Here is a 12,945-nt window from a genome sequence, read left to right on the forward strand (position 1 = left end):
AGTGGGGAAGGGAGTGGAGAGGGGAACAGCTGTCCTTCTCTCTCTCCAATTTGCTATTCCAGTGGTGCTGTTGAGTGGTGCTGGTCTGCAGGCACAGCCAGCTGGAGGAGATTTGCCTCCACCAGGGAGGAGATGTTGGAAGGAGCCCCGGTGCCACCTTCTCCCATTGCTTCACCAGAGGGAGATACTGTCTGCTGAGCTTGGACTTTGGTTCTGTCACCATCTGCAGCTGTTGAACTAATACAATCCTCCACACCTCCCTTTCTAGTGGAGGAGAAGAGGAGAGGATGGAGTTCAGTGCCTAATGGTGCAGAGTGAAGGAACCTGATTTGCTTCACAGCACTGCCACTGCCTTTCTGTACAACCTCAGGCAAGGCTCTCGGGTCCTTCATGCCAGAACATTCTTATATTTAAAATCAGAGCTGCACCTTCCTCTGCAGGATGATTTGAGATCCTGGGAGGAAAGGCAAAAGGTTGCCTGCCTTCAGCTGCCTTTTGGGATTCAGCACAGCAGGGCCCAAACTTTGCTTCAGATACAGCACTACAAACTTTTGAAGCTCTGCCAGCAGTTCCCTGAGTTTGCAGACAGACTAAACCCAAATTCCCGAGGGTCAAACTTGAGGTGCAGCAACGTGAATTTTGAATGCCATCTTTTTAACCATGGACCATACACACACAAATCTAACCAAAATCAAGTGTTTGCCTCCTTAATCTTAATTGTACTGTGCTGTTTCCAACCAAACTGCCAACATCATCCTCTCTCTGGCAATGCTGCCTTGGGGGCTTCAGTGGGGAGGCAGAGGCAGCTTTCCATCCACAGAAATGTGGTCATGGAAAGATGGAATGATCATCTCGCAATTTCATTGCACAAAGCCAGGCTTGGATACCGGATAGATACAGGCAGTCAGACTAGTTGGAGCAGCCTGACCTGTGGGGAGCATAAGATGCCTCTTCACATCACAACCTGCTCTTCCTGTACTGTTCTTTGCCAAAAGAAAATAGGTACAAAGACATTCTCATAGAAAACACATGTAAAACAAGATCAAAACTAAATGAGAAAGGCAAGGAACAGCTGGTAAAGGAGTTGGACAGTTTCTCACTGCCTCATGAATCCCTTTGCTGCACCTGAATCTTCAGAAGACAACAAGGAATGGTCTGTTCTTCCAACTTTCTACCAGCCTGATGAAAGCAACAAGGCTTCTTCTCCTACTCTCCTGAAGGGTTTTTAAAAATTTTGAACCTCCCAGAGTCAAAGCTGAATGACAGTGTCCTGTTTCACACCCCCTTCCTGCTTAACACCCTATTATTCTGGGGCAGTGTGAGCTGTCAGGGGTGTCCCAGAGTCCTGACAACCCCCTTTGTTAAGGTCATTTTGTTCTCTTACAGCACTGCCACTGCTGGACCCACCTTCCTGTGAGCCAGAGGGGATGATTTTAGCCATAACCACCCCACTGAACACAGAACCTGCACACCTTGGGAATACCCTGCCATCAGCAAACACTCCTCTGCCCAAAGCACAGCCATCCAGCAGTTCTGACACATCCTGACAGCAAAACACCTTGCCCTTGGAACTGGCAGTGCCAGGCTCTGCCGTGGGACAGGAATATGCAGCTGTAAGGCAAGGTGGCTGTGGTCAGGAAGCAAATCCAGCCTGTTGCCATCACCCCTATCTCACGTGCCCTCATTGCAACACGCAGTGGCCAGCTGGGTTTGGGATCCTCTGACCTGCAGCAGCGCAGGAAAGGGATGCTGGCAGCAGGATCCCTGTGATTGGAGCTGCAGGAATGCTGGCGGTCGGTGGTCCCTCAGCCCACTTCCTTGGGGACAGGAGGCTGCACGTCACACACCAGCACCGCAATTAGCTGGATGACACAGCCAGAGCAGGGCAGGATTCCTTCCCCAGGACTGGTCCTTCCGTGGCACTGCCCACAGCGAGCCTGTTACTTTAGGGGAAAAGAGGGCATTAGGCTACATAACTGCTGCCTCGCTGTTTGGGGTGCCCCAGCTCCGCTGTTTCCTACAGCAGAATGACAGGAGTTAGGCTGCAATGCCAGGACTCCGTTCTGTTCCACTGACTGGAGCACAAACCTTGTCCAGGCAAAAACCTCCACCGATTTTATTGGCTCTGAAACTCCTTCGGAAGGTACAGATCAGCCTTCAGGTCTGAGACAGTTCTCTTTCTTTGCCCATTGTAGTACTTTTTTAATCACTTAGAAAAGCCTAAGTCCGTGAACCCTGTGATGCAATCAGTGAAAATCAGTGCCAAAACCCTGTGTTTTATTACTACTTTTCCCATCTTCTAATTTTAATCAGCACTCCGAGAGCGATCCCGTTCCCATCAAAGTACACAGCAAGCTCCCATTAAAATCTGGCTCAGCTAGTATTTTAATAACACTTAGACATTCCCGTCCTTTGCATATTTCATCTGCAAAGTGCTTCACAAACATGAATTTCCTAATTACAGGCGGATGATTTACTAAAACTGGAAATTCCTCACTAGTTCTGGCTTTCCCTTTGAAGCTCCAGGATTCGCTCTTGTCCCTCGGCACTTTGGAAGGTCCCCGACGCCTCTCGCTCGTTCGCTCGCTCGTTCGCGGCACAGGCAGGGCACGGAGAAGGAGTGAGGGCACGGAGAAGGAGTGAGGGCACGGAGAAGCACGGAGGACACGGAACCTGCCCCGAAGTGTCCGTACCGGCGGATCTCTGCGCGGGCCGCGGGCCGTGAGCCGCGGGGCGCCCACGCGGGGACCGCGAATCCCGGGGGCACCGCGGCGGCTCCCGGAGCACCGGGCCGGCCCCCCCGCCCCCGGCGGCCCCGCCGCACCGGGCAGGAAGGGGTGGAGCGGCCGGCGGAGCGCACGGGCGGGGTGTCGCGGGCGGGGAGGGGACGGCAAGGCATCCCGGCCGCTGCGAGCCGGGCGCACGGGCAGCGCCGCGCCTCCGCCGAGCGCGCCCCATGGAGCGGCTGCCCGGCCAGCGCTGAGCCCGCGGCCCCGGCCGCCCGCCCGCCCCCGATGGAGCCCGAGGAGAGGAAGATCTCGGTGTGGATCTGCCAGGAGGAGAAGCTGATCTCCGGGCTCTCCCGGCGGACCACCTGCTCGGACGTGGTGCGGGTGCTGCTGGAGGACAGCCACCACCGGCGGCAGCGCCCCGCGCCGCCCGAGCCCGCCGGCGGGATGCTGTCGGGGCCGCCGCACTCCTACTGCATCGTGGAGAAGTGGCGCGGCTTCGAGAGGATCCTGCCCAACAAGACGAAGATCCTGCGGCTCTGGGTGGCGTGGGGGGACGAGCAGGAGAACGTGCGCTTCGTGCTGGTGCGCAGCGAGGCTTCGCTGCCCAACGCCGGGCCGCGCAGCGCCGAGGCGCGGGTGGTGCTGAGCAAGGAGCGCCCCGGCCGCGGCCTGGGGGCGGCCCGCGCCAGCCTGGCGCTCACGCAGGAGCGGCAGCGGCGGGTGGTGCGGAAAGCCTTCCGCAAGCTGGCCAAGATCAACAAGAAGCGGCAGCAGCCGCTGGCCCGGGAGGCCTCGTCGGCGGAGAGGATGGAGACGCTGGTGCACCTGGTGCTCTCGCAGGACCACACCATCCGACAGCAGATCCAGCGGCTCCGCGAGCTGGACCGCGAGATCGACAGGTACGAGGCCAAGATCCACCTGGACCGCATGAAGCGGCACGGCGTCAACTACGTGCAGGACACCTACCTGGTGGGCACGGGCGAGCCCGAGCCGGGCCGGGAGCCGGGCCAGCCCGCCGCCGGCCGCCCCGAGGAGGACTACGCCAGGAAGTGCGAGGAGGTGCTGCAGCTGCAGGAGCAGCGGGCGCAGCAGGAGGAGCTGCTGGAGCACCTGGCCGCCGAGATCCAGGAGGAGCTCAACGAGCGCTGGATGAAGCGGCGGCGGGAGGAGCTGGAGCTGGCGGCGGGGCCCGGTCTGGCCGACACGGACTGCGACACCACGGAGCTGAGCGGCGGCGAGGGCGAGCTGCACCTGGAGCACGAGCGGGTCAAGACCCAGCTGAGCACCAGCCTCTACATCGGCCTCAAGCTGAGCACGGACCTGGAGGCCGTCAAGAGCGACCTGGACTGCACGCAGCGGGCGTGGGAGGACAAGGAGCGGGAGCTGCAGCGGCTGCTGGAGACGCTGGGCACGCTGGACGTGGCGGAGGCGGCGGCGGAGCCGCGCGGGGCGGCGGGCGGGGGGCGGCCGGCGGCGGCGGGGGGCGGCTGGGTGGAGCAGGCGCGGGCGCTGCGCAAGGACCGCGCCGACAACGACGAGGACTCGGACACGGGGCTGAGCTCCATGCACAGCCAGGACTCGGACTCGCTGCCCGTGTGCGAGTCGCTGGTGTAGCGCCCGCCCCGCCGCAGCCACCCCGGGCGGGGTGCCGGGCACAGGGCGGCGGAGCAGGTGTGGGGCAGCTGCGGAACCTCCCGGCGCGGGAGGCAGTCACACAGAGGAAACATTTTAATTTGAGCTCTGCAGTTTGAACTTGTTCTGACTAGTCGTCCGCGGGCAGCACCGAGGCTGGCTCGCCGGTACTTTTATCTAAGGAAGAGAAAACCCACAGCGTGTTTGTGTTTCATTCACGTCTGGGATTGCTCGCTCCTTAAACCCTGCCGCTTGCTTCCCTCCGAAGCTTCTCTTGCCGGGCCCTTTAATCCTCCGGCTGCCCGCGATCTGCCCGCCGTAGCCCAGCGGTGCTCCGGGTCAGCCCTTCCCGAGGCAAGGGCCGGGACACGCTCCCGAGCGGGGATCAGCATCTCCCGGACGGGTTCTCGGCATTGCAGGGACACATGGCGCCTTGGGGTGGGTTGTACTGGGCTCTACTGGCCGTCACAAATCCACCCGGCTCCTCTACAGGCAAAAAGTCGCTACACCAAAGCTGCTGATCATTTAAACGCTACGGAGGGAAAGAGGCGTCGGTTCTTCTGACACTGGGATCTCCCAGGGCGCCAGCTTTTGGATGGTACTGCAGTTCCTTTTGGCAACGAAAAGGGGTGATAAATCACTTCCTTTTTTTCTTTTTCTGAACAACAGACTAAATCAAGATATAGGTTAACATGTATTAACTCTGCTCCCCGTAGTGCTTTTCCTTATGCATAGATAAGAGTGCTTTGTTTAAAGGCATACTAAGAAATCTGTTAGTATCTGTAGTCGTTTGACAGTCATGGAAGGCAATTAGCAGTGCCTGTATGTACACAGCCTTCAACTACATTTTTTCACTAGGCTAGCTGATCTTTGGCTGAGCTTGGTTGTAGATAAACAAAGTACAGAATCAGGTTGAGCTACCGTTTTTAATAACATAGTTCATATCAGGCCAAGAGATGCAACGATAAAAGCATGACTCAAGCCCTACCTGCACTACAGCTTCATCTTTTCAGTTAGTCCAATAAAACAAAAAAGCAGCCATCAGCTGTAACATGCATTTCACTTAACTGCCAGATCTTCCTCTGCAGCTTAACTCTTGCCCAAAATATATGGTCTGCTCTTGCAATAAGAGACATTCAGGATTCTTGTATTACAGAATAATTGCAGAATTACTTTAAGCGGTGAGAGACCAGAGAATGTTGAGTCAGGTCCCACTGATGGTGTGAACTTTTTAAAACTTCTGAGATTATTATTTATGTAAGATTATTTATAAAAGTTTTCATTTAACAATAAGAAATTATATAAAAAAGGGGTACACCAATAGACCAGTTCTTTATTTTCATTAAAAACCTCGCAGCCTTCTCACCCAAAGACTGCGTTCCATGCTTGCAGTGTTCTTGTTGGTAAGAATTCTGATGGACATCAAAAAATTAGGTTCAGGAGCTGCTCAGTTTGAAAGCAAGCAGAGAAATACTGTCTGTGGATTTGCAGAGGCTGTTCAATTTTCTATATGCTATGACTCTTGATAAATGTTGTTCCACTGAATGCGTCTCAGTTGTAACAAACTGTGGTTTATTTTAAACACTGATTATATAATTGTTTTTCATATTTAGTCAACCTTGGAAAATATTTAAGAACCTATTTTTAGAGCTAATAAAACTCTTAATAAGGCTAAACAAGTGTTCTCAGTTGAGTGTGATTTAAAAATTGTGCCAGGACAGATTCTGTGGTGTTACCCTGTGTGCAAAGCGAGTAGAAAGGGTTGATGGCATCGTCCCTTCACTTTCTGATGGCACAAGGGGCTCCCTCAGGCACAAGCAGCAGTGCACTGTCCTCAGCTCTGGCCACTGCAGAGGCAGTGCAGTGGCATTTGGAAGCATCAGCACACGTCCAGAGCGAGGAATTTGGATTTTTGTGGAAGCAGAGCCAAAGAACAACTGGGGGCAGGGGGGCCCCACTGCTGTAAGGGCTGGGTGGGTGGTGCAAGGACCTGCTCACAGCTTCCCCAGGCTCTGATGTGAGCAATAAACCCCAGCTGGCTTTGTGCAAGTCCTCCATTGCCACACTGAGCCCATAAAAAGTGAGCAGCTGTAGAAATGAGCTGCACGAGGCTGCACGTCACTGAGCTGCTGCTAGAGGAGGCAGCAGGCAGCACCTCTGTGCAGCACGAGGGGAAGGCAGGCAGGGAATCAAAGTTGTAAAGCAGAGTCTGCCTACTCATCCTCAGCTGGGAAAATCCACCAAATCAGGACAAACCCAGGTTTGCTGTAGGCTGCTGAGGGCCAGGCTTGTGGGCACCGTGTAGTGCTTGCTCTTGGCTTCTCCTTAGCCCGGGTAAGATGATGGCCCTGCAGAGCTGCTGGCCCTGCCCCACTGTGAGGACAGGGCTGAGGACACTGCAGGTGGCACTGCAGTCTCAGGGGCTGGGTGGGAGCTACAGTGAATTCTTAGGGGCACCTCTTGGACTGTGTTCTTGCAGGTGAAATCTGGTAAATTTATTTCATGTTCAAACAGTTGCAAGTGCAAGATGCTCACAGATTGAGCTCCAGCATTCTCACAATTCCCCATCACTCTCAAACCATTATTAAAACATTAGCGTAGAGGAGGAAATCACTGTTTGCCTTGGACCAGGCACTTCTCCCTTCCCTTCATCTGGGCTTGTATATCCTCACTCAGATAATAGAGACAAACCACAGGATGCTTGTCGGGGAATTTGGCTCTAGGGTTTTGCTGGGCACATAGCCAAGGGTTAGGAGAGCTGATTCAGAATCACAGGTAGAAGGGCAGAATTTTTATCTCCTTTGCAGTTCAGACAGAATGGGAGAGGGAGATAGCAGCAGAAAAAACCCCTGACCAACACCATGGGGGAAATCTATGTTCCAGCACCATCAAGAGAGATCCAACAAACACAGGCTTGGGGATATTTGAATACCATTCTCTTCTGTCTTTCAGAGTTGATTCCAACCTAATCTTTCTCTGTTCCTAAGACAGATATAGATAGCCATGAATTAAATAAAAACCTAACAGCACTACAAATGGTGGATGGTATCAGGTTGCCCTATCTATTCAACAGCCTGCTTCTCAAAGGAATCATCGTGAACTGAGGCCACCAGGCTTTTCTCAGACAAAAGCTCCAGAAATCAAAACTTTTGTCCAGGAGATATAAATCACAGCACCATCCGGCCTTAGTTCCAGGCACCCTTTTACCAAGAATTACAAAGCACTCCTACACAGGTCCCGTGTGTTTGCTGCCCTTGGACATGTTTTTTCTGACCCTACATGGCACTTTCTGTTGTGCCTGTACAGGAGTTCATGGGACCAGGTAGTGAAAAAAAAAGATGAACTTTAATTGAGGTGAGGCTCTGATGGGGCTCAATGCACAGTCACACAAATGTTTTTGGCAACGACAAGGTAGAGTGGTAAAAATGAGAAATTGAAGGCCCTTGGAAAGGTGGAGCTGATCCTTTCAGCAATGGGCACTGTTTTATGCTGACTTGCACGCTGGCAAATCTTCCTTCAGGCTGTAAATATGCCCCACTCACAGTCTAAGTGAAGGTTTGGAAAGTGGAAAACTGAGGCTGGAGCTGAAACTTCTTTGACATCAATTACACTCACCTACATTAAACTCAAAATAAGCCAAACAGCACAGCTCTTAGCCTTGACCTTGTTTCAAAAATCCACTATCAAGCAATATTATCAGAATGAAAACTCCATGTCGAATTTGATATATTTCTAGTTCTTAGCCTGTGTAAGAGATCTGCCAGTTTGAATAAGCACTTTGTGGGAATATCATTTGATGCCTTCAGGAGGGGAGGAAAATACATTTACTGTAATGAACACCACTGACATGCAAAATGAATGACCTATTAATTATTGCCATAGATTCCAAAGCAGCATGTAGGCAGCCAAATCACAGCCTGGTTGTTCTATGGTGACAGATCCTTTTCCAAAGAACCTATGGTCCAGGTTTCAGACAAGATACAGTTAGAGGAGGGAAGCAGGTAGGTGGGTGTGAGAAAAGGAAAACATGTAATTAAACTTTATTATTAACTCTTTGCATGAAATATACATTCCAGGTTTACTTTAAAAATAATCTGTGTTCCTATGTTTGGAGACACATGTGCAGAAATCAGCCTCCCTCCCAAGTTCTACACAACTTCAGGATTTTTTCTCCCCTCTTTAATTTTCACTGAGCTGGGAATGTAGCTTGGTGCATGAAAAGAGCAGCAGAGGCCTTGAAATAACAGGTCTGGTGAGCTGTGCTGGTTAGCAAGTTGAAATACAAGCCATTGTGGATTGTTGGGAGCAGTTGTCCTTTGAAGTCACTTGATATTATTGCTCCTGAGCTGGCGCACAAAGTTTAGAGAAATGAGCAAGGCAAAGTGTAGGGAGCCTTACACTCCTTTTCTATAAACTCTCATTGCTAAATGAACTTGGAAGCCTAACAGAAAGGAAAAAATTATTAAACTCAAAGCAAATCTTGGCTCTGTGTGCAAATTAACCAACTATCTTCAAGCAGAATTGTCAAATGGTATTCTGAGAAACACTGTTCACATAATTTACTACATCACTTTTGTAAATGCACCAGAGCAGAGCCTTCCATGTAGGGTGGATTGTCACACGCTGTCACATGCTGAATGACACACAGAGCTGGCCACTGATTCCTTAGAGTGTCACAGCTCTAATTCTGCTGGGGCAGTACAGTGTACCCTTAAAATACAACTTGTGCAGCCTTTACACACTCCCTTCATATCAGCTTGGTTACACTTCAAGCTTTATTTAGAAAGTTTTATTACCATCCCCTTTCTTCAGTGTCAAAAATGTTCCAGAAAGTCATTGATGTTCCATGGAAAAACAGTTTCCACTCCCAATAACTTCTTTCCTCCTTCCTGCCAACCTGCTCCTCCCCTGTTCATCAGCACCTGCTCTGAATTTCATGAATAGCTTTGTTCAAATTGCTGGGACTCCACAGGCTCAGAATTGGGAAGGAAGGAAGGAAGGAAGGAAGGAAGGAAGGAAGGAAGGAAGGAAGGAAGGAAGGAAGGAAGGAAGGAAGGAAGGAAGGAAGGAAGGAAGGAAGGAAGGAAGGAAGGAAGGAAGGAAGGAAGGAAGGAAGGAAGGAAGGAAGGAAGGAAGGAAGGAAGGAAGGAAGGAAGGAAGGAAGGAAGGAAGGAAGGAAGGAAGGAAGGAAGGAAGGAAGGAAGGAAGGAAGGAAGGAAGGAAGGAAGGAAGGAAGGAAGGAAGGAAGGAAGGGAAAGAAAGAGAGAGAGAAAGAAAGAGAGAGAGAAAGAAAGAGAGAGAAAGAAAGAAAGGAAAGAAAGAAAGAAAGAAAGAAAGAAAGAAAGAAAGAAAGAAAGAAAGAAAGAAAGAAAGAAAGAAAGAAAGAAAGAAAGAAAGAAAGAAAGAAAGAAAGAAAGAAAGAAAGAAAGAAAGAAAGAAAGAAAAAGAAAGAGAAAGAAAAGTCTTTCTGTGTCTTGGCAAAAGCTCTGTATTTGCGTAGTACCTGGCAAGCTCAGCAGTGTTTTTGTAGTTGCCATATGGATTAAGGACACCCTCCCACCAGCTCTTTGGTGCTTGCTCTTGCTCAACTTCCTTGTCCTCTCTCCCCCCACCTTTTATTTTATCTCCTTTTAACTTGTTTCCAAGCTCCCTTTGGAATTTCGCCCTTCTCCTCCTTGGAGGCAAGCACAGAGGAGGGGAGCACCACAGGTGACACTGTGGGTGACACTGCTGCGGAGCTTTGGGCTGGGAAGATCCAGTTTCTATTGAGGAATAACCTGAGCAGGGAGTGGTGTCCGATTTCCCTGGCAGAGTGAGCTTTTGATGCAGGTATTTCCTGTGGGATCCTGCACCACCTGGCAAGAGGAGGCCTCGCCTGCCCAAGGCCTCCTGGCTACTTTCTGTAATAAAAACACGGAACAATGTCAGTCTGCTGTGCCTCACTGCAGTGTGTGCTCTCCTCCCCTTCTCTGAGCGCTTACAAGCAGCCTTTCCCATTTATTTGCTGAGTGGAAGCGCTGCAGAGTGATCTCAGAACACATCCTGCTAAGGCAGTCTCAGGATTTTATAGACTTGAAAAAGAAAACAACAAAAAACCTAAACAAAAATCTGTGACTCATGGAAAGAGCACTTACGTGTCTGAAACATACTATCATCAGCTTACTAGTGCTGCACTTCACATGGCTTAATTATGTGATTATTTAGTCTATTATCTCCAAAAGAGCTTATTTTCATCAGTCAAATTGTGCTTATGAGCAGGTCTTTGGATAATGTGTTAAAAGCCTCTAGGAAAAATATTTAATCCTTGTTTCAATTTAATGTAATCCCCTTGTTTTAATCTCTTACAGTGTCGTTTTTTACATGTAAGCAGGCTATTAGTTTATGCATTTAATTATCAGGGTAGCCTTATATGGTTATTTTCTGCCTTCCACCGAATCTGCCCTTGACAGACATATCTTAAGAACAGATGAAAAGTAACTTTGGAAATTAAGAGACATGGATCACCTTCTGAAAACATTGGTGCCTATATTCCTACCACAAGCATAGAAGAAAAGTATTTGGTTTTAATGATAGATATCTTGTATTTCTGTTTCTCTTTCTTTCACACTGAAGGTTTTCTTTGTAATTCTGTTACTGGTTTCCTTTTGGAGTGACCAATGACAGGAATCACGAGTCACCAGCAGGTTAAAAGTTTCAAACCAGGTTGTCATCTTTTTCTATAATTCAGTTCCTGCACATTTTCTGTGTCCCCTATTTTCTGTCCTTCATTTCAAAAAGCATTACCCTGGCCAGGAAATAGAGTCAGGCACTCAGATTTTGCCATCCTCCACAGGAAGATGCAGCACAGGGAGCTTCAGGTGTCCTGAATGCTCCATACAGCTGTGCCCATCCACAGGATTGAGCTGACCAGAAATGCCTTTTCTCAGCTCATACAGCAAAAGACAGGTTTGAAGCCACTGTATTGTAAATTGCTCACTCTTAGCCCCAGCAGGGATGGTTCAGGCTCTTCAGCAGGTGATTCCAATGTGAAATAAAGTAACCTAACCATCTGAATATTTGGAATTAATTGTGACAGAGTCTCTGATTTCACAGTGTGGATTTTTAATAACAGCATCCCCTGCTCCCTACCTGTCAGGTGTACACTTAGAAAAGAAAATGGCATTCTGGCTTAGAGGGATTTATGAACAGTCAGTGTAGTAATGAGCATGGGCCTTGATGCTTTCTGTTCTGGTGGGGAGTGAAAGCTTTCCTGCCTCTGCACTGTCTGAGTGAAGAGGAGATGGACAGACACCAGAGTGTGGAGAGTTTGTTACAAGAATGGAAACATCAGAAGGCTTAGAAAAACTTTAAAAATCAGGGCAACTACTCCTGTGTCTTCCTGAGGTTCTCTTCACCCAGTTGTAAAGGCCAGGGGCTACAGATTTTGCAACACACAGGTGTGCTGAGAATTTGAGGATGTCATTCTCAATTTTTTTTTCTTTCAAGTTATACTTGGTAAATGTGGAGGAATGAGTGTTTCCCTAGATGGTGCATAGTTTATATCATCAGTTTCTCTGCAATACACTCCTTTCCTAGAGCTGCTGCTTTTGTAACCTGGGATGTTGTGTTGCTCTGCTTCTCTACATGATTTGTCAAAAATCTGTGGCACAAAGAAAATGGGTGATTTTACCTTAATTTAATAGGCAAGCTTAAGGAAAAGTCAAATCCAGATCATTACTCCAGTTTACACAAGCCAGATTAGAAACCATTGCACGTGGTTTGCAAGTATGTTTTGTTAACCAGTTTGTGTGCAACAAACCAGCTGAGAGAGACTGAAATTTCAGTTGTTTAAAGTCTCTCATCATGTGTCACCAGGGTGATTCACATGTAGACCACTTAATCTAGTGAATGAACACAATTACTATTTTTGACAATATTAATTAATAATTAATATTCCTTTCTGTATTTTACCTTAATAACCACCTCCATAATTAGCAACTCCTGTAGCTTTAGTATGCCTAAAGGAACAGTTTACTTTTATAGAATGTATATTTCAGTATTAACTTCTCTGTGATTTCCCTTCCCTCCAATACCTTTCCCCCCAATACCTTTCCCCCCAGAATTTTCAAGCCTTTCTCTTCTCCTGCAGTGATCAGAAATTGGGCTTCATCATTGCAATTAACAAAAATTTTTGATTCATTTACATGTTAGTGGCATAAATCGCTGCTGTATCTATAAACAGGTTTCATTCTCCTTTTCCTGGACATCTGCATTTCTTTCTGCAGTAAAGAAAACCACACATACTGTAAAGATCTGTCCACAAGCAAAATTTTCCAACATTTTTTTTTTCCTATTACTGTTAGGTGTATTTTCATTTTCCTATTTGACAAAAGTGAAACACTTTGTGAAAGTGGCTCTGACAAAGATGCTTCACCCATGGGCAGGTAGTGCTCCAAAACCTGCCTGGCTTCCTCACAGGTGAGCTCTCCAGCCACTGCTGCCTGCCTGGGACACTCTGCCAGCATGAAAAGATTCTCCTTTTCCATGTGCCATACCTGGCAATTTCAGGTGAGGAGGTCTAGGGCACTTTAGATTATTTCTT

At 49.0% G+C, this 12,945-nt stretch overlaps 1 protein-coding gene across 1 annotated transcript; it reads left to right on the plus strand.

The window, feature by feature from the left end:
• The first annotated feature begins 3,014 nt into the window (after positions 1-3,014).
• On the plus strand, positions 3,015-4,346 carry RASSF10 (Ras association domain family member 10). The gene has a single exon (XM_058807789.1). The coding sequence runs from the start codon at positions 3,015-3,017 to the stop codon at positions 4,344-4,346; it is 1,332 nt and encodes a 443-aa protein (XP_058663772.1).
• The last annotated feature ends 8,599 nt before the right edge of the window (positions 4,347-12,945 follow it).

The sequence above is a fragment of the Ammospiza caudacuta genome, chromosome 6, assembly GCF_027887145.1.
Source record: "Ammospiza caudacuta isolate bAmmCau1 chromosome 6, bAmmCau1.pri, whole genome shotgun sequence".
NCBI classification, from domain to species: domain Eukaryota; kingdom Metazoa; phylum Chordata; class Aves; order Passeriformes; family Passerellidae; genus Ammospiza; species Ammospiza caudacuta.